General features: G+C 41.4%; 1 protein-coding gene across 4 annotated transcripts in view; it reads left to right on the top strand.

Moving 5' to 3' along the window:
- LOC309702243 (protein NLRC3-like) overlaps positions 1–21,429 on the top strand; it is a 237,265-nt gene that overhangs the window by 212,173 nt on the left and 3,663 nt on the right. For 3 of the 4 annotated variants that reach the window (XM_082526789.1, XM_082526787.1, XM_082526786.1), the window contains exons 2-3: positions 11,388–11,448; positions 12,056–12,108. In XM_082526789.1, the coding sequence (XP_082382915.1) occupies positions 12,060–12,108 (49 nt within the window). In that variant the 5' untranslated portion in view covers positions 11,388–11,448; positions 12,056–12,059. Of the gene's footprint in view, positions 1–4,155; positions 4,338–11,387; positions 11,449–12,055; positions 12,109–21,429 lie in introns of those variants that run through there. The other variant, XM_082526788.1, reaches the window with a different exon arrangement.

Here is a 21,429-nt window from a genome sequence, read left to right on the forward strand (position 1 = left end):
AACACGGCAAATCTCCATTAACGAGCTACCCTATACAGAGGGGCTAGACGGCCAACACGTTAACGAGCTAACTGCGCTAACACACTAGCTCCCACCCATGTAATTGAGCATTGCATGGCACATCCAACATACTGTTTTACTTTAGTCCATGACTCGCTTACCTTCAGGGTCATACGTCACATGAAAACCAAAATAATTCCAAACGCCAGATCTGAATGAGGGTGGGGAGGTCCACTTCTGTCTCGCTAGCTTGCCCTGCGCTCTTCCTTCTGACCATGCTGTCTGTGTTGAGTGCTCAGTGAATCTGCGTTCGACTACTCTGCCTAGGCTGCACTCTCGAGCCTAGGCGGAGTAGTCAAATGCAGATTCACTGAGCGCTCAACACAGACAGCATCGTCAGAAGGAAAGTTGATAAAATAAATTACAAATTTTGTATTGTTCTTTTTTTTTCTCCCCTTTGGTTTTCTTTCTTTCTCTCCCCCTCTTTCTTTCATTCTTTCCCCCTGTCCTATCCCACAGTCATGTCTGTCCCGTTTGCAACTGAAAATAAAATAAATTCATAATTATAATAAAGGTCAATCAAATGGACCAATATGATGATCCACTTAAAATAAATCCTCTTGGCATCTTTCTTGGCCTCAAGACAACAATTCTGATGGCTATAGATCCAAACGGGACACAAAAAAAAAAAAAAATAAAAATAAAAAAATTGAAAAAAATTGTATTGTTCGATACATATGCGTACCGAACCGAAAGCACTGTATTGAACGGTTCAATATCGATACGAATATCGTTGCACCCCTAATATATATATATATATATCGCTCTATCGCGATAGCGCATGTTGATGATGTCATCAAGCTGTGCCTTTTTTGGTCTAAAGCATCGCAGCGGCTACGCTGGTCGTGTCCAAATTCATGGGCTGCATCCTCCTGAGGACCCGGCCTTCGCGGTCTACGTGGGCCGGGTCCTCAGAAGGTCGAGTAGGCCGGAAGTAAACGGCCGTGAAATTGGACGGTCTAGCCTTCAGATTAGCGTCACCGCTGTCTCGGTGGAGTTTAATAAACTCAGCCGTCTGCTCCTTGCTATCTAAAATATAACAGGACACTGGCGTAAATTCTCGACTGTCTCATACTTCTGTTTAATCAGTTTTCTGTTTCACGTTTAGTCAGCTGTGTAAAAACCAAGGAGGAACCCACCCGGGGGATTAATAAAGTTTTATTTTATCTAATCTAATCTAATAACTTTAATCTTAGCCAAACCGATTTACTCACGAAGAAACAAAACACTGAAAAAAAGCCCAACAATAAAATTTTTAGGTTGTCTAAGTGACTTATACATTACGTTTAAATCGAGCAGCGATAGTCCGCGGTGATCTGAAAATGATGTGCCGGGAGTTGTGCCGTTCTCGGCCGCATCAGTAACCCTCGAGCTCCCGGCTAGCTGGGTAGCAGACGTCTCCGAAAACGTCGAAGCACTTTTGCAAATATGCGATACCTTGATAAACCGAGCAGATATTTGATGTTTACACAGCTACTTTCTCTCATGAAAATATGTTAAAAGTTTATTTTGTGACACAGAAAGATTAGTATGAGTAATTTTAAAACTTAGTAGCGGCCGCCATTGTTGGAAACTGGAGTTTGGCTGGGCCGCGCTATGAATTCTGGGATATGGTAGGCCACGAAGGACACACCCGACCCATCCTTCAAATTCGGGGAAAAGGAGGACGCATTTGTCGGCTGCATTCGGAGGAGTCTACGAATTTGGACAGCCTTCGGCGCGTCGCTGTGACGTAATCGGTCTACAAATGCGGCCTCAGGAGGATGCAGCCCATGAATTTGGACACGACCAACCATTATCATCTGCAAATTATGGCGGGCGACAGTCATAACAAAGAGATAAAGCACTTTTGAAATACGGGGAAAGCCAAAAACTGCACTTCCTCCACTTCCATTGATTCATTAATGTTGAATTCTCTCGCAGCTGCTCTATTCCCATGTTGTTGCAGTATATTAATCAGAATCAGAATCAGAATACTTTATTGATCCCTGGGGGAAATTATTTTTTGTTACAGTGCTCCATTTTAAACCAACATTAAGACAAGACAGACAGGCAGGCAGGAATGATTTACTGTGTCGTTCAGTGGTGCTTTTCGGTAACCTCAGTCTCTCACTGAACGTGCTCCTGTGACTGACCAGCATGTCATGGAGTGGGTGGGAGGTGTTATCCAACATTGTCTTTATCTTGGACAGCATCCGCCTCTCCGACACCACCTTGAGGGAGTCCAGCTCCATCCCCACAACATTGCTGGCCTTACGGATTAGTTTATTAAGTCTGTTGGCATCTGCGACCCTCAGCCTGCTCCCCCAGCATGCAACAGCATAGAGGATCGCACTGGCCACAACAGACTCATAGAAAATCCTCAGCATTTTCTGGCAGATGTTGAAGGACCTCAGTCGCCTCAAAAAATAGAGACGACTCTGGCCCTTCCTGTAAAGTGCTGTGGTGTTTTTAGCCCAGTCCAGTTTATTGTCAATGTGTACTCCAAGGTATTTATAGTCCTCCACAATGTCAACACTGACCCCCTGGATTGAAACAGGGGTCAAGTGTTTCCTGGTCTTCCTGAAGTCCACGATCAGTTCCTTGGTCTTTGCCACGTTGAGCTGCAGATGATTCTGCTCACACCACGTGACAAAGGAGTCGACCACAGCCCGGTACTCTGTCTCATCATCCCTGCTGATGCATCCAACCACCGCAGAGTCATCAGAAAACTTCTGAAGATGGCAGGTCTCTGTGCAGTGGCTGAAGTCTGTGGTGTAGAGGGTGAAGAGGAAGGGGGAGAGGACAGTCCCCTGTGGTGCCCCTGTGTTGCTGATCACCTTGTCAGACACACACTGTGGGAGACGTACATATTGTGGTCTTCCTGTCAGGTAATCAACAATCCAGGACACCAGAGAAGCATCCACCTGCATCGCTGCTAACTTATCACCCAGGAGGGTCGGCCTGATGGTGTTGAAAGCACTGGAAAAGTCAAAAAACATGACCCTCACAGTGCTCGCCGGCTGGTCCAGATGGGTGTAGACACGATTGAGCAGGTAGATGATGGCGTCCTCAGTTCCGAGACGAATCATAACTAACCTCGTATTGTGGATGGATGATTTCAGTTGTTCTCCTGACTGAAGTTTGGCCCGTGTACAGCATCCTGCTATGCGACTGCATTTGTCCCTGACCACCAGAATCACTCACGTTAACTTTTATCGAGTGGAAAAAAAGTTGGCGTTCATCCTCCAGCTTCACTGTGCTAATGTTATGCTAACATAGCTGTGTCGCTAGCAATCACGTAGCACAACATTATATACCAGGTAGTCCAACTTCAGTAACCCTGCAAACACCACTGCTGTTTAGTTTTCTGTCTTCATTTATGCTGGAAGTGATAGCAGAGCTGTTTGAATTAGTTTCAAAAATCTCTCAGTCAGAACATGGTATGAAATGTTTAGGTGTAAACTAGCGAGCTGACTTCCTGTTAACTTCTAACTCCGTTAAATTTAATAAATTCTGTTTTCATGGATGTTAAACTTAATTGTTACACCTGGTAAAGCAGCAACGCTGATGATTTTATTAAAGATGAAAGAATTTAGACCGTTTTTAACTCTTAGTGTTCGTTTGACTTTGGGACCTGAAGCGGACAGAGTTTTAGACCCAGATTACTCCGCGAAGCTCCTCACCACGGCAGCCGTAATGCTCTGACAATCCATCAAGCAATGCGGCTTCGTAGCTTACCAAAGTTCTACTAAAACATTTTTAACAGATTTCTGCACGCCCAAATCGGTTCGAGGTCAGTAAGCACAACCAGAATTCATACATAAGACACACTCTTGATTTTTGAGAAAATTAAAGGATTGTAAGTCCTTATAGTGTGGAAAATATGTTATACAGAAGAAAAGAATATATCGCGATATATATTGTTACCGCACATGCTTCAAATTATACCGCGATATGGATTTTAGGCCATATTGCCCAGCCCTAACTCCCAATTTATTTACAACATTTGAAACATACAGTGTAGCTCCGTCAAAACACTCCAAGGCCAAGTGAAAGTGCTGAGAGGGAAAAGATCATGATTAATGATTCATTTAAACTCATAACTGGGTGCAGCAGCTGACCTTTGACCTGTGAGCTTCAGAGTCTTTGCTGGTGTGAAGTGTTTAATGTGACGCAGCCTGCAGACACAGACGACTGCTGACGGAGAAGAAGCAGAGGATTTTCTCTGTTTCTACACAGACCTGGTCCAGACAGCAGAGAGCTGCAGAGTGAAGACGTTCATTGGAAGAAGCAGAGTAAGTCCAACGTCCTCTTTGAATCCTGGATCAGGAAGTGAATATTTGGTGTTTAAATAAGGTTTCTGTCTTTGACTCAGCCTGCTGTCACTTTGTTTCAGAGAGAAAAGGAGATTTTAGATTAACTGGTGTTCCTGCTGCTCTAGCATTAAAGGACAGTATAGGTGACCGCGCTGATGCCTGTTTATAATTTCACCAAAGCTAATAAACTGTTGGCTAAATTTTCTTGTTTTTAGATGTAAACAGAGGTGAGAGGAGGAGATAATAAGGATTAAATATTATGCTGAATAACTAAATTCTGCTAGTCTGTGACGTAACTCCCAGCAGCATCGCCTCATTTCTTTGACCTTTAACATGAGTTAGCTTAGCTAGCAGAGCAGCTATCTCTGCTGTCTGTCATGTGACCGAGTCAAGTGTGTGTAGTAGACTTGTTAGCATAGCTAGCAGGCTGAAAGAAGCTAGCAAACTGTGTGAACACTTTGTAAGAGGTGAGCAGTGAAGGATAAGGAGCTCCTCCAAATGCTGATAATGCACTTAACCTGAATTTTCTGCTTGTTACATTATATGTGATGTTCAGTCAAAAACAATTACTTAAATTAACATTATTATTAGTATTATTATTATTCATAACATGGCTCCCTACTGTAGTGGTTTGAACAACTGATCTGTGGTTATTGTGTCCCTGCAAATTCAACAATGCGCCTCAATGCAAAGCATCAAATAAACATTTTTATTATCAAGTCATTCGACCTACTGGTTGAATCACCGTAGCTCTGACAGTGAAGCACACTCATTTTTATTGGTAGTCACCTTGTGAGCAATGTTCCCTCTAAGCTGCGCAAGTGCGCAATTCAACCTGCCAACACGGACGATGATGCAGTTCTACACTGCAATCATCGAGTCCATCCTCACCTCCTCCATCACCGTGTGGTACGCTGGAGCCACTATCAGGGACAAACAGAGACTGCAGCGTGTTGTGCGCTCTGCTGAGAAGGTGATTGGCTGCAGACTCCCATCTCTGCAGGACCTGTACACCTCCAGGACACTGCGGCGTGCAGCTCGGATCTCAGCTGACCCTTCTCACCCTGGACACAGTCTGTTTGACCTGCTCCCCTCAGGCAGGAGGCTTCGGTCCATTCGCACCAGAACCTCTCGCCATAAGAACAGTTTCTTCCCCTCTGCTGTTGGACACATGAACAATAACCGTATGACTGTTCCCACCACTAACACATGACCCTACGCTGTGTCACTGCATCATTCCATGTTTGCACTGATCACCACCTGCACTCATGTACATATCTTTCTACGCAGCACTCTTAATTCTTATTCTCATGTATATATCTCATGTATATCTCATGCACATATCTTTCTACGTAGCACTTTTAATTCTTATTCCTACTTTTATTTTTTTCATGTCTATTTAAGCGCAATTTATGACAGTTTGATTGCACTGAAGCACCGCAGCAATTTCCTAATGTTGTAAACCTGCTCAACATTTGGCAATAAACCCCTTTCTGATTCTGATTCTGATTCTGAATTGCGCACTGTTGGCACGGTCTCTGCGCAGAGAAAATCTGTGTTGCGCACACAAAAAGAATTCTAACCTGAATTGAAATTAAAGTAAACCAATCAAAACATGGCATTTAGTTGTTAAGAAACGGAGTGACGGCGTGTTTGAGATGTGAGAGATTTGAGGCGTTTAGAGCAAATCTTGTGTAGTTAGTGTGTAGTTAGTGTGTAGTTAGTGTGTAGTTAGTGTGTAGTGTAGTCAATAGTGTTGTTGTGTGTGTCAGAACAATGAGGCGACTGCTGAGTGTTACAGGTGTTACAGCAGTGACACATCTGCTGCTGTCAGGCCTGCAGGTATCAGGCTGTTGTTCTCCTTCATCTCATAGTGGACAGGAATTATTTTTTGGAGCGGCACAAATAATTTGTGTGGCATCAGATCTGATGCAGAACAGCTGATTGTTCTGTAAATAGTTTGAAATGTTTATTTTAAAAAAACACCTTGGCTGCATTTTTAGGTAAACAGCTGCAAAAAACTTTGTTTGCATAACTCAGTTACTTTTTTGAAGAAGTAACTATATAATTAACTGCCCAACTGTCAGGGGTTTTGACATTTATTTTCACAAGTAAGAGAAAATAAGACACTTGCAGACCAAATCAGAGAGTTTTAAGACATGCGCATGGGTGTGTGCCTCTCAGCAAAATCACACACACAGAATGCATGTCTTGTTCCTTTATTTATAGGGTAAGAAACTGATTACATAGTACTTCCTCTTTTCAGTTACAGGAGGAGAGTTCAGGCATTATCTCAACCTGTCTGACCTTTCAGACTGGGGTAAAGAATACAGAAGTTTATCATGCTTATCTGACATCACAGATACTAAAAACGAATACATTGCGTTTGTGTTAACAAATAGACTCAGTTACGTGAAAATATATGAACACTAGAAAATAAAACACACTTGATTATATTGTATTTGAATATAAAGCACATTTGATTATACTTGATCATATTGCATAATAAAAATCCTCTATCACCAACATTGGTCATTATTTACTGTATGTTGCAGACAGAGTTACAGACTCTCTCCCAGACCACAGACTCATAATACAAGTCAGAGCTTTATAAAAAAAAAAAGAAAGTTGTGTTTTCAAAATTGGAGTTCAAGTTTTTTTTTTCCTTCCAATAGTGTTAACATACTACACACGTCATGAACAAGATTTTTTTAAATTTTCATTGTAAGTGGGCTAAAGCAGTTAATTAAAAGTAGTCCATCAACTGAAAGGTTTAAAATGTTCACACGTGTTGGACTGACTGAAGCTTCCAGTCACAGTGACTCAGTGTGTGTCAGTGAATGCATCGTGTGTGCTTCAGGCTCCACCTAGTGGACTGATAGCAGAGCAGCTGATGAATTTGAAGAGTGTGGCCTTTTTGCACACAGCCTGTAAATGTCAACAACAAAAGGAGTGTGTAAAACATGTATATTGTAGTGATGCAGTGTACTGTGTATATTTATACTGGCAGTATGGAACATGATTATTTGGAAATGCCTAAAATGGAAATGATCATATACTGTGAGGTGAGGTGTGGACAGTGGTTGTGCTTTTGTAACATTGAGGCAAGGACAGTGATTAGTGTTTAGGGGACACATCATTGGTTTTTGTTAAAAAGAAACAGTTTCTCCACTGTGGCAGGTCGTAGGCGATTTTTTTTTTCTAAACTGTCTCTAACTCTCACTAACCGCAACTCTCCATCAAACGCCCACATTTTGTCTGAGGGGTTTATATCGCTGTCATAGCTCGCGGCAAAGTTCGAACCGCTTCCTGAACCAGTCACGTGGTACAGCCGGGCAGCGAGGCTTCGGACGTCATCATTTTCAGCTCCTCCCATAAATGAAGCAAGCCTGGATACGCGCTTCGCGGAAACGCCCCCTCCATTACTCGACACACGCTTCGAAGCCTCGATACAGAACGTCACATCACTAGTTAAAGCTGAGTAAACACTGACCCCAGACCAGCACCGTGATAAAGTGAGCTGCTGCTGCTGAACTTGAACAGGTAACAAAGTGATGAGCAGTCAGGCTGCAGGTTTCTACCTGTTCATGTTTCTACAGTAGAATCACTTTGAAGTGTCTTTGTGCTGTTTCATCTTTGATTTGTGTTCATAAACACTCAGAGAAACATCACGTGACCTCATCAGGATCTGTGTTGGTGTGTGGGGCTGTACCTCAGCTTTATGTTGTTACATGCTCATTTGTTCATTTTACACAGTAACATCAAAGTAATGTTATGAGGAGTAATGAAGTAACGTACTCCATTACTTTTAATCAAAGTGTTCTGTGTAATATGTGTAATAATGACTGTTTTGAGTAATGACCAACACTGATCACAACAAAGAGGAAATGCCTCCAACATGCACAAACATTTGAGCCACAACATGCAGTTAATGTGCACAAATGTCTTTGATATGCTGCTCAGTGATGGTGGTGACTGTCAGAGCAGAGCTACTGAGAATCAATAAGTAATATCAATGATGGGATCAGAATCACTAAATTCTTCTCATCCCTGTCAGTATCATACATGTGCTGTATAATGTGATAAATGTAGAGGTGCTGGCTGTTCTCTCACTCTGCTGTTTAGCTGTAAAGGACGCCTCCCTGCCTTTGTCTCATTCATGACCTTTAATAGTCTCTTCTAACATGCAGAGATCTGTATGATCTGTTTCATAGAGTCTAACCAGCCTGTACAGGTAACAACAACAGTCACTGCATCACTGACACACAAACGTCATCTCTGTCAATAACAACATTCATACATGGAATAAAAACACATCAGTGGATCATTGCTGGAGCTGATGTTTGTGCTCCTGGTGCAAAGGCTCTCAGTTTCCTCCTTGAAATAAGTGTTTACATTGTTGTTATATTGTTGGCCCACTATTGATCATGTGACTCATCACATGATCAATGGTGAGCGTCTCTTTTCCTCTCAGGTTTAAATATCTGGGACTCTCCACCGTTTGGTTTTACAGCTGAAGAAGCTTCTCGGATGAAACGTCTTCCAGAAACTTAAAGACGTCTCTTTTCTCTCCAAGCTCCTTAGATCACATGACCTGGATGACTGAACCTACAGACACATTGACCTGGTTTCTAGGTAGAGCTGGGCGATAGAACGATAACGATATGTATCGCGATATAACTTTTTCTCGATAGAAAAATTAAACTATTGCGATAGACCTCGCCGCTCTTGTCCTCTTTAAAAAAAAAAAAAAAAAAAAAGGTCAGCCAATCCAAACTAAGTAGCCGCACGTGTGTTTGTTTGGGAAGCAGCCAGCGCGTAATGGAGGAAATGAGTGTGCCGACTAGAAAAATCAACCGAGCGTGACCGAAGAGAAACCAGATGATGGTTCCAATGCCGGAGAGATTGTCGAACGGAAGAGCCATAGAAGTTCCGTAGTGTGAAGGTATTTCGGCTATTTCAAGTCTGACAAAAAACAGAGTAGCATGCACTGTAAATTGTGCCGAAAGCAAGTCTGGAAATACAATAAACTGGTGCATGCGTCACACTGTGCGCCACGTTATTGTTTCGGTGAAATGAATTTCTACAATACTGTTAATTCTACTCTCTGCAGTGTTTAAATGCTTACATATACACACAGTTACTGTCCGTCCACACATACGACTCGGTTCTGCTTCTATGCCCCAGCTTTGTTTACTTTTTCCCACCGAGGCTTCTAGACTTCTGATTGGCCAACATTTCTGCACGGTTAGGAATCTAGCTCCACCTGCTGCTTTGGCATGTTCATAGCAGCGTTTTCCTTCATTTCTGCCTTTATGTGTGGACGGGATTATTTTTTAAAACGAAAACGGAAAATCTCCGTTTTCAAAAATACCCGTGTACGTGTGGACGTAGCCTCAGTCTCTGACTGGAAGCGCTAATTCGTCATTCGGCTTTTGTCAGACTAAAGTAACTGTTAAAACTGTTTGAAAAGCTCAGCTATACAACAAGGAGAGATTGAGAATTTCCTTTTAGTTCTCAGTTTATTTGATATTGACAAAAGTTAGTCAGTTTTGTCTGTTCTTCTGTAAAACAAACTAAGATTTATTTTTAGAATTAATATTTTGTTTCTAAGTGGAATTGACAATTTAGTCTGTTTCGTTTGTTCTGTTTTGAAACTTAAACGCTTTAGCGGCTGCCTTTTGTGTAGTTTGCAATATTTGCCTTTATTTATCTGAAAAAGTCTCATGTTCCTTAAGTACATCTACCCTGTTGAACTTATTATGGGAAATAAATATTTAAATAAAAACAAGCTGCTGATTATTTCACATTTTACTTGTGAGCAACGGCACATTTAAATCTTACAAATATAGTTATTTGGCTTATATCGTGATAGATATCGTTATCGCCTGAAATGAAAAAAACATATCGTGATATGAAAAAATCTCATATCGCCCAGCTCTACTTTAAAGGTGATCGTTTAGGACTTCAGCAATAATACAGACAGCAATGTAGTTAGCAGTAAAACAGCTTTATTGGGAATTAACTTAAAAAACAAACAAACATCTGTCTCCTATTTTCTGTCACACAGGAAAGAAGCATCAATATCTGATGAGAAGACTTATTTATTTCTTTTTGGGGGTTTTTTCAACAGGAGAAGAATATCTAACAAGTTGATTTGTTCACATCTTAATTTTTAAGTGACATGTGCATTTTGAGTTTATACACTCTTTATATAAGGCGACAGTTTCCTTTTGCAGTATTTTTGTGTGGAGTGTTTTTCTATTTCTTAACAAAAAGGGAACAAAGGTGTTTAAGTTCACCTAGGATGATTTGTCTTAACTTTCACATGGTCTTACTGAGGTGATGTGAATTGAAACATGCATTTTTTTTTGGCGGTGAGGGAGGGATGTGCTGGAAAAGTTTGAAAAGGGACCTTGAAAGTGTTTAAGAAGTGCTTGAATTTGACCCTGAAAAAGGCGTATGAACCCTGATCATTATCATTAGCCTGTGTAAGTCCTGAGTGTCCTCCAGTTCAGTGTCTTTGTCAGTCCCACATGTGTCGTTTCTGTTCAGCTGGTCTTCCAGTCAGTCATCCATCTCAGACTCTGTCATTCTGTCATAAACACCAGCCTTCACCACCTGTGAGTCCTGCGTTTGGGTCCTCTCTTCTCCACATCCACACTGCGATGCTGTGACATATACAGTACATAAAATCAAAATTCACGTTTTATGCAACTAAAGTGTTTCATTATGTAGGCTACAGAACATAATTCAGTTATAGACGATATATGAAACATGTATACTTACTGCATTTGAATCATTTAAACCATATGTGATATAAACACCTGCACATGTGTTTGAAAAAACAAACGCTTTGATTTTGACACCCCAAGAAAATCTTCCTAGATCTGCACCTGTTCAGAGTAAGAGCCGAATAAACAGCAGCAGAAGCTGATTGATGAACAGCTGAATGACATATCAGCTGTAGCTGCAGCATCTGCACAGAGTTTGATTGGCTAACGCTGATTTGTTTGTTTTTTTAAACAGGACAGCAGAGAGAGAGGAGGAGATGAAGAGTGCAGCAGATTGATGAGACAGTGAAGAAGAGGTGAGCATGTGACAGAGCAGAGCCAGTTTAAAGGAGCCTCACAAGCTCACACATGACAGCTTCATCAACATGGAGCTCTGAGTGTTTATTAAAGGATCATTGGACGCTCTGACACAGCTGACTGCAGCCTTTAGCTGTGAGCACACAGTGTCTCACATTTACATTCACTTCCCTGTCAAACTCAATAACTTTAAACAGCTGCTGTTATCAGGTGAAGATAGCAAAGCTTTCAGGGCTGAGCCCCAGTGTTTCAGGATAATGGCCCCAGAGACCACAGTCACATATGTGGGGAAGGATTTTAAGTTTAAAACTTCCTGTAAGCACTAACAGCAGAGACGCACAAAGTCGCAGACAGGGAACAAAGTATTTTAGGTTTGTATTGTCAGATTATTTAATCATTATACTGAACAAATATGTGAAAAAGTAAAAACCTCTATTATGATGAGGTTATCACTACATTCACATGTCGTCGATGTGTTCTTTCACACAGATCAGTTTCAGTGTGTGTGGCCCGTACACTAAACCATGACACAAATTCATATGATGTGACACCCAGACTGTGTTCACTGTTTCTTTTGGTAAAATCATCTTCTCGTGTTTTTAATAGCAAGATGATGGAAGAACCTAAAGAACAGCCAGCCAAAGCAGCTCCATCAGCAGGTAGGAGATCAGTGCTTTGTATGATGAGACGTATGGATGTATAGACTTCAGGCAGATTCTTTTTTGTAACTGTGATAAGTACATGAAATTCACGAGTTGTAACCTGTCCTAATCTTTGCCTTAATCTTTCTGTGGGACATTAATATAACATGAGAACTTCCAGTCTAAGGAGTTTGGCAGAGAAACAACTGGACTTTTTTGTACTTTGAACCCACATATGAGGTTAAAACGATGCCACCTTAAAATGAAACTGAAGAAATATTGAAACTGAAACAAATGTATTGAAAGTGAAATGATAGTGAAAAAACATAAATATAGAAATTTAAAGAAAAACTCACTGTTCATGTGGTTTTCACACTTACATCGTTTTTTTCCACGTACAGTTATTTTTTCAGCTTCAATTAGTTGGCACTGCTTCGGCATCTGAGGGTGCGCTTGAAGGGCGGGGCTTCAGAGCCACATATATGAGCCACATATGTTTGCGCACATTATATTGCTGACCAGTGACTGTAGAAATCATGGACGACCTAATATCTGCAGCAGCCGCAGTCATGAAGAAACTTGCGTATCTCTGAACGGCACATAGAGCGGGGACGCTGAGAGGAGGTCCAGCGTTTACCGACTGTTTCAAACTGACAGACTCAGGTGTTCTTCAGTGTCTGCCTGACAGAAGGACCTGAGAGCCGCCACAATATTTTTGGTAAGTGAAAGGTGTTTGTAAGCTAATCTGTAGCTAACATCCTTAGCTAGCTAGCTAAGATGGGCACTCGGCTATCGGCAAAACTTGTTTTGTAAAGTTTGTTTAGCTAACCCGTGCAGGTGAACGAAATGAGCAGAAACGCACCGGGCTGCTCAGTCAGTAACTAACCACAGTTACTGTACTTTTATTATGAGTATTACACTGTAAGAGCAACAGGCTGCACTCTGCTGCAGCTCCTGTGCAGAGCTGATTATTCAATATGTGCAAACAGCAGCATGTTTTCACTCTTTTGCCACATCTGTAAGGATATTAACACATATTTTAAAAAAGGCTTGCACTTCAGTAACCCCTCATTAATCATTAATTACAGATTAAATAGCAAAGCCTAATATTTATGTACTCAAACCAAATACTTCTGCTTGGCAGCTTAAGTTAAAATGTGTGTTTCATTTTTCCTCGGATTACATTTTTAGCACTGACTCTGTGTATTGTTTTTACTAAGTTTGTTTCAAATATTCAGGTTAAATAAAACAGTCTGAATCATTCTTATTGAGGTAAGTTCACAAAGTTACATGTGCAGTACAGCTTACATCCTTTGAGAGGGAAAAAAGCATTAATATTTGTTATGATACCTCTGTATGTTGGTGACCACGGTGCAGCAGCAGACTGAACCAGGACTGAAACCTGCTCCGTCTGCTCATGTATGCAGATTCACATTCACAAAGCACCAACAACTCAAAGGTTAACATTATATTGGAAAATCTGTTGGTATATACGGCTTTAAGAAATAAACAGCTCGTATGTGAGCAGAGCTGAAGAACTAAAGAAATGTAAGAGAAGAACTTCAGATCCTGGGTGTGTGAGGACAGAAGGATCAGCTCTATTTCAGATTTGAGATAAACTTTATATTTCAGTTTGTGATGGTTCTGTTCTCTTTGTGATTGCAGGAGCTGATTCAGACCTCAGCACCACCCAGTGACAGCAGACAGATCATCCAACATGTTCACATGTTAACTGCAGAATGAACTGATGCAAACAGTACAAAGGTTAAAGCACCACATGTGCTGTAGTGAAAGCTGCAGCTGTTTTATGGATAAAAACAAAGTCAAAAGGATTAATCACCCCTGTATCATATGAATGTTGGGTTTTTCTCTGTATCTGTTATTGTACGATCTACTGTACAATATAAAGCACCTTCAGGTGACTGTTGTTGTGATTTGGCGCTATATGAATAAAATTGAATTAAATTGAAATGTAACTGTGTCACTATATATCAGCATTAACAGGACCTCAGCTTGGTGTTTCACAAAGCTGCTGATCTCAGACCTGCACAGCTTCCGTTTTAAACACTGAATGTACTCAGCTGCATGAAGAGCACGTTTGAGTTTCTCTGACACAATTAAATAAAAACTGATGAAGGTCAAAGGTCGTCACTTGTATGTCGAACTACAGACTTGTCATCTGGAATTCTTTCACAGTTTGCAAATTTGCAAATAGTGTGTTATTTACCATTAAGTGATTCAGAGTCATTCATACCAGAGTAACCAGAGAGGATCATATATTTTTAAATATATAACTATCCACAGGACTGAATATAATATCTCTAAGTAAAAGTCCAGAGACTCTGAGGATTATCCAAGTATTTATAACATTACACAAAGCAAAGTTCTCCATCACACAACGCTCAAAAAGAGATTTCTAAGCCGAGTATGCATCATTCTCGGACTCCTCTCATACTGCCAATAAACTCTTCCAGCTCCTCCTCCCCTCCAGGAGGCGCTACAGGAGCCTTCAGACTAAAACCAGCAGGTTTAGGAACAGCTTCTTCCCCACAGCTGTCACCCTACTGAACTCAGTCCCCGCTGAGCCTTTCCATCCACACTCACCTAACCCTTCTACACTCCTCCTCCCAGTGACCATGATCCTTTCATTATCAACATTCACCACGTTGGTTACTGCTGTAGTTTTAGGACACTGACATGGTGTAGTCTCTGTTATAGTGCCTACACTGTTATAGTCTGTTCAGAGAGCTACGCTTCCACTACTGTAGATATTTTCATAGCACTCTGTAGATCTGTTTACCTCACAGTGCTTCATCTTTATATATGTATATTTGTTCATAGTATACCTGTATACTTGCCCGTCTGCAGAGGTGGGTAGTAACGAGTTACATTTACTCCGTTATATTTACTTGAGTAAGTTTTTGGAAAAAAAATTTACTTTTAAAGTACCCTTTTTGCACGATACTTTTTACTTTTACTTGAGTACATTTGTGAAGAAGAAACGGTACTTTTACTCTGCTACATTTCCAAAATTTGACTCGTTACTTTTTAAAAAATAATTAGTTTAACACATTAGATAACATGCCGCCAGTGGAGTTTCCGGTAACTTTTTTACCAATCAGATGTGGCCATGCAGTCACATGACCAGCTTGAAACTGTGGCGGGCCCAAGCGTTTCAAAGTAGCGGACACACGGAAAGAAGACACACATGAAAACATGGCAAAGCCAGTTGTCTACGCTAGAGCTGAAGAGGATGAACAGCATTTTCCTCACATACAAAGAATGTTTCGCTTAAAGGCAAGGCAAGGCAAGGCAAATTTATTTGTATAGCACAATTCAACAACAAGGTGATTCAAAGTGCTTTACAGAGACATTAGAAACAAAAACAAATAAAAAGCATGATTTAAAATTGATTAAAACAAGCAAACAAACAAACAAACAAAACAGTATATAAAATCAAAACAGATAAAATCAGAACAGTAGATAAAATCAGTAGTTAAATGTAAGTTTTGAAATTTAAGCTTAAAGTGTGGATTTGGTGCTTTATTCAAATGCAGCTGAGAACAGGTGAGTCTTCAACCTGGATTTAAATAAACTGAGTGTTTCAGCTGATCTGAGGCTTTCTGGGAGTTTGTTCCAGATATAAGGAGCATAAAAGCTGAATGCAGCTTCTCCGTGTCTGGTTCTGACTCTGGGAACTGATAAAAGACCGGATCCAGATGACCTGAGGGATCTGGAAGGTTCATACTGAGTCAGGAGGTCACTGATGTATTTTGGTCCTAAACCATTCAGAGCTTTATAGACCAGCATCAGAACTTTAAAGTCTATCCTCTGACGGACAGGCAGCCAGTGTAAAGACCTCAGAGCTGGACTGATGTGGTCCACTTTTTTGGTCTTAGTGAGGACTCAAGCAGCAGAGTTCTGAATGAGCTGTAGTTGTCTGACTGATTTTTTTAGGTAGACCTGTAAAGATGCTGTTACAGTAATCAAGCCTACTAAAGATGAATGCATGGACTAGTTTTTCCAGGTCCTGTTGAGACATCAGATCTTTTATCCTTGAAATATTCTTGAGGTGATAGTAAGCTGACTTTGTTATTGTCTTAATGTGTTTTTCTAAGTTTAGGTCTGCATCCATCACTACACCCAAATTTCTCGCCTGGTTTGTGGTTTTTAGATGTATAGATTGAAGTTCTCTGGTGACCTGTAATCGTTTTTCTTTGGCGCCAAAGACTATTACCTCAGTTTTGTTTTTGTTTAGCTGGAGAAAATTGTACGGGGCCTCGGTCTCCTGGTGACATTGTGATATATATTTGTGTGTCATCTGCATAGCTATGATAGTTTATTTTGTTGTTCTTTATAATCTGTGCCAGTGGGAGCATGTAAATGTTAAACAGAAAGGGTCCCAAGATGGAACCTTGGGGAACTCCACATGTGATACTTGTCTGCTCAGATGTGAAGTTACCTATTGATACAAAGTATTTCCTGTTTTCTAAGTATGTTTTGAACCAGTTTAGTACAGTTCCTGAAAGACCTGCCCAGTTCTCCAGTCGTTTGAGTAATATGTTGTGGTCAACTGTATCAAATGCTGCACTGAGATCCAGTAAAACTAAAACTGACATTTTTCCACTGTCTGTATTCAGACATATGTCATTAAACACTTTGGTCAGAGCGGTTTCAGTGCTGTGGTTCTGTCTAAAACCTGACTGGAAGGCATCGTAGCAATTATTCTGTTTTAAGAAGTAACTGAGCTGTTGAGAAACTGCTTTTTCAATGATCTTACTTAAAAATGAGAGATTTTAGATCGGCCTGTAGTTGTTCATTTGTGTCTTGTCAAGATTGTCCTTTTTCAGTATAGGTTTGATTACAGCAGTTTTTAGTGATTCTGGAAACACACCTGATAATAAAGAAAAGTTGACGATCTGTAACAGGTCTGACTCTAAAGTCTTTGAGACCTTTTTGAAAAAACTTGTTGGCAGGACATCTAAACAGCAGGAGGAGGAGTTCAGTTGACCTAAGATGTCCTCCAGGTCTTTGCTGTTAATAGGTTGAAACTGTTTCATGGTGTTTAAACAGTTTTTTGGTGGACACAGTACATATCCTGGATCTGCTGTTGATGTACCAATTGCTTGTCTAATTTTTTGGATTTTTTCTGTGAAGAATTTGGCAAAGTCATTGCAGGCCATGGTCGAATGAAGTTCAGCTGCCACTGACACAGGAGGGTTCGTTAGCCTGTCAACTGTAGAAAATAAGACCCGAGCATTATGGCTGTTTTTAGTGATGATGTCAGAGAAGTAGGACCTCCTTGCATTCCTCAGTTGTAAATTAAAATTGTGAAGTTTCTCTTTATAGATGTCATAATGAACCTGGAGGTTTGTTTTTCTCCATCTGCGCTCAGCTTTCCTACACTCTCTTTTTTCATTTTTCACCAGTGTGGAGTTTCTCCATGGAGACTTTTTCCTTCCAGAGATAACCTTCACCTTAATGGGAGCAATAGTGTCCATTACATTTAACATGTTAGCATTGAAGCTATTGACGAGCTCATTGACTGACCCTCTGGACAGGTCAGGTGTTAATGGGAAGACCTGGTTAAAAATTGCACTACTGTGTTCAGTTATACACCGTTTTGTGATCACTGTTGTTGATATATTTGTGTGGGCTGAGATTTTACTTTCAAAGAAAACACAGTAATGATCAGACAGGCCCACATCAGACACAGTAACCTTTGAAATGCTCAGGCCCTTGGAGATCAGTAGGTCAAGAGTGTGTCCTCTATTATGTGTGGCCTCTGTTACATGCTGAGTCAGCCCAAAGTTGCCCAGAGTGTTACTCAGGTCTTTAGTCCCTTTGTCCTGAGGGTTGTCCACATGAATGTTAAAATCCCCAGCAATAATTACACAGTCAAAATCAACACAGATCACAGACAGCAGTTCACTGAGGTCATTAAAAAAGTCTGTGCAGTATTTGGGAGGCCTGTAAACATTAAGAAACACAACTTTGGATGGGGCCTTCAGCTGTAAAGCCACATATTCAAAAGACTGAAAACTTCCAGGAGATAGCTGCTTACATTGAAATGATTCATTAAATAAGACAGCAACCCCTCCTCCTCTCCTGCTCGCCCTGGCCTCACTGATAAAACTGTAGTTAGGAGGGGTCGTCTCGATGAGAACAGCTCCACTGTTACTTTGGTCCAACCAAGTTTCAGTTAAAAACATAAAATCAAGGCTGTGCTCAGTGATTAAATCATTAATTAAAAATGTTTTCCCAGCTAAAGATCTAATGTTTAATAAAGCCAACTTAAGTGTTTTAGAGGTATTACTTGTCCCCTCGTGTTTGGGAGCAGTCTGTGGCACACAAGGTATGTTTACTATGTTTAAAGATCTTTTAGAGTGCAGCTCTCTGTGTTTTGACCAGGCCACATGTCTCCTTCTGTCACCTAAAAGTACAGAGATTTTAAAACCTTCTAGTAAACAGGGTCCCAGCTTCTCCTGGGAAAAGTCACCACTGCCATAATCCTCACAGCCCGGACCCTAAACACATCAGACTGTGGAGACAGAGCGTGAAGGTGGTAAGGAGGAACTAAGGGGGGCGAGGCTGGGCAATGTGACTTCGATTGCTCTGATGAGGGCGGGGCTCGATGGCGAACCTTTGGCCGCTCTGGTGGGGGGTTTATGGGGGACAAAAAGGGATTGGGCCGGGGGGTAGATCTGAGCCCAGCATTGACTCGCTCCATCATCTCCTCAGTGAATTTCAGGTGTGGGGAGGAGGGAGAAAGGGAGGGGGAGGAGGGTGATGGCCTGTCAGGGGTTTGGGGGACTGGGGAAGATCGTGGTCCCTTGTCCTGGTCGTTGGTGTTGTTGAGAGAGTTGGAGGCAAATAGGGACCCCTCTTCTTGCCTCAGATGTCTCTCCTTTCTGAGGCTCTTCCCGGGTGGGGGCAGATGGAGCTCCTCCTCAAGGTTTCTGCTGGGCTTTGTCTGTTCTTGGAGTACTGTTTGTTCCTCTTTATGAGATAACTCCTCGTTTATCTCAGCCTTGGCACCAAGCACATATGGATGACGTATGGAATAAAACAAGTTGGAGGTGAACAGTTTCACCCCTGACTTGTTAAAATTAAATCCATTTGCTTTAAACAGATGCCTGCGTTCCCAAAAAATATTAAAGTTGTTGATAAAATGCACCGAGTGGTCAGTACATGCTGATATAAGCCATTTATTCAGTGTAAACAACCTGCTGAATCTCTCGTCTCCTCCTCTGACCGGCGGTACAGGTCCACTGATGAATACAGCTGCATTCAGAGAGTTTACAGTATTTAATAATCCAGTAAAGTCCCGTTTCAGAACCTCCGACTGTTGTTTGGACACATCGTTTGACCCTGTATGCAGAACAATGTTTGTCACAGTTGGATATTCATCTGCAATTTGAAGAATTCTCTCCTTCAGGTTGTTGACCATATCCTTAGGAAAGCAGAGGACTTTAGTGTTCTTACCGCACATCATTTGTACATCCTTTACGGCAGAGTCACCCACAATCAGAGTTTCAGGCCTAGCCTTTAGCTTTCCCTGTGGTCTTTTACTTTTCAACAGATTTTCAGACCTTACTTCGCTGCTTTTAGATGGATGGTTGTCCGATATAGATCCAGGGTCCTTTGATAGTGGAGCAAATCTGTTGTGCAGTTTCACATTCAGTTGTTTTGGAGGTTTGTTGTTAACCTTCCTATTCACTGTTGTCCAGTCCTGTTTCCTCTCGTATACAGGGGTAGAAGAGCTTCTCTGTCTCGTAGGAAGTGAAGGCCAGTCGGTTTCAGAGATTTCAGCTCGCTGTGCTCTGCCCGTGATACGTCCTCCGCCTTCCAGGAGACATGATTTATGTCTTGGTTTTGCACCAAGACAGTCCAAGGGGGGATTATCACTTGAGGATTTATAATAATGCACAGAGTCTACTTTCTTGGTCATGTTATCTGTGCTCCTTAGCTGTGTACTAGCTTGCTCATCGCTATTGTTTTGAATCAAAGGCAAGGTTGTTTCATTTCCACACAGTCCATTTACCTCCACGTTTACTTCTAAGCGATGAATTTTTGTCTCCAGTACTGCAATCTTCTGCAGGAGGCTGTGGTAGTCATCTGTGGATAGGGAAGGCATCTTGTTGCTAGTTAGCCTAGCGGTTAGCACCTTTCCAGGCTATTGGGGCTGTTCGGTGCCCAGACACTGTAATCAGGCTTCAGCTGTGTCTAGGCCACAGACACACGGAGCGCTGAGGATAAGGTAACTATAAAAATGTTGCTGTTTCTGTTAAGAACACTTTAGTCCTAATGATCTATAAGTGTCCAGAAGCTATCGCAGGTAAGCTCATACGGAAAAAAGGGAAAAAATCAGCATAAAAATCAATAAAAGAAGAAAAGCATTTAAGGAGCAAACAGATGACGCGTCCACACTCGCAAAAGATACCATTGGGTAAAAGCAGCACAAAAGAGCAGCTATGTCTTCAGTGAGAGCCAAAACAAACCAACTTTTCAGCGTGAAACAACTCAGTTCATGTAACCTGAGGAAACTGTAAGTTTTCTCTAAATATCTTTTAGCTGTGGTTAGCTGGATGTCAGTCTTATGTTACAGACGCTGTGTCGAGCTTGAGCTGCGAGTCATATTTTCGGCGCTACATTGTAGTGAGATAAGTTTGTGGGTATTTTGTGCAGCTTCAGCTGTCCTTTTAACTGCTCGCTGGTTAGCTAGCGTGAGCTATAAGCTAACAGCTAGCATGGTTAATGACGCTAGAGTTCCACGCACATGCAAACAGCTCGTCTCTACTGCTTTAACTGTTAAAACAGAAGACAATACTGCAGCTGACAGGGTTTATTATGTGAAACAGCAGCTTGTTTAGTTTAAACAGTCTGCATTAAGCTGGGCAAACACTGTGCGATTTTTTTTTTTCCAGTCGCGTTATTCAGCTCCTGCTCAAACTGTACAATTAAATCGCAGAGGTTAGAAGTTCATAGGTCACGATGCAGGGTCTCACACTATATGGCCTGATGCTCTGATGCGACTCGAGTGCTCAAACTGTGCCTTCATAACATGAAGCTTATCATACAAAATCTGTCCCTCGCTCTCCCTCTCTCTGTCTTACAGACACACACACCATCAACTTTGCTAAATTACTAATGAAAAACATTGACCAGGCAGCTGTGATTGAGTAGCAATGTCCATCCAACTCTTTTCATGGTTGTTGTAGTCATAATAATTTTGTGAGGCCACATTGAAAAGTGTTGGATACAGAAGCGTAGTACGGAAGCGTAGAGCCGCAACCCAGGCAAAAGAAAAATAGAGCTATGTCACATTATAACGTGAAA

This window comes from Aulonocara stuartgranti (genome assembly GCF_965226115.1).
Source record: "Aulonocara stuartgranti genome assembly, chromosome: 3".
Classification (NCBI taxonomy): Eukaryota; Metazoa; Chordata; class Actinopteri; order Cichliformes; family Cichlidae; genus Aulonocara; species Aulonocara stuartgranti.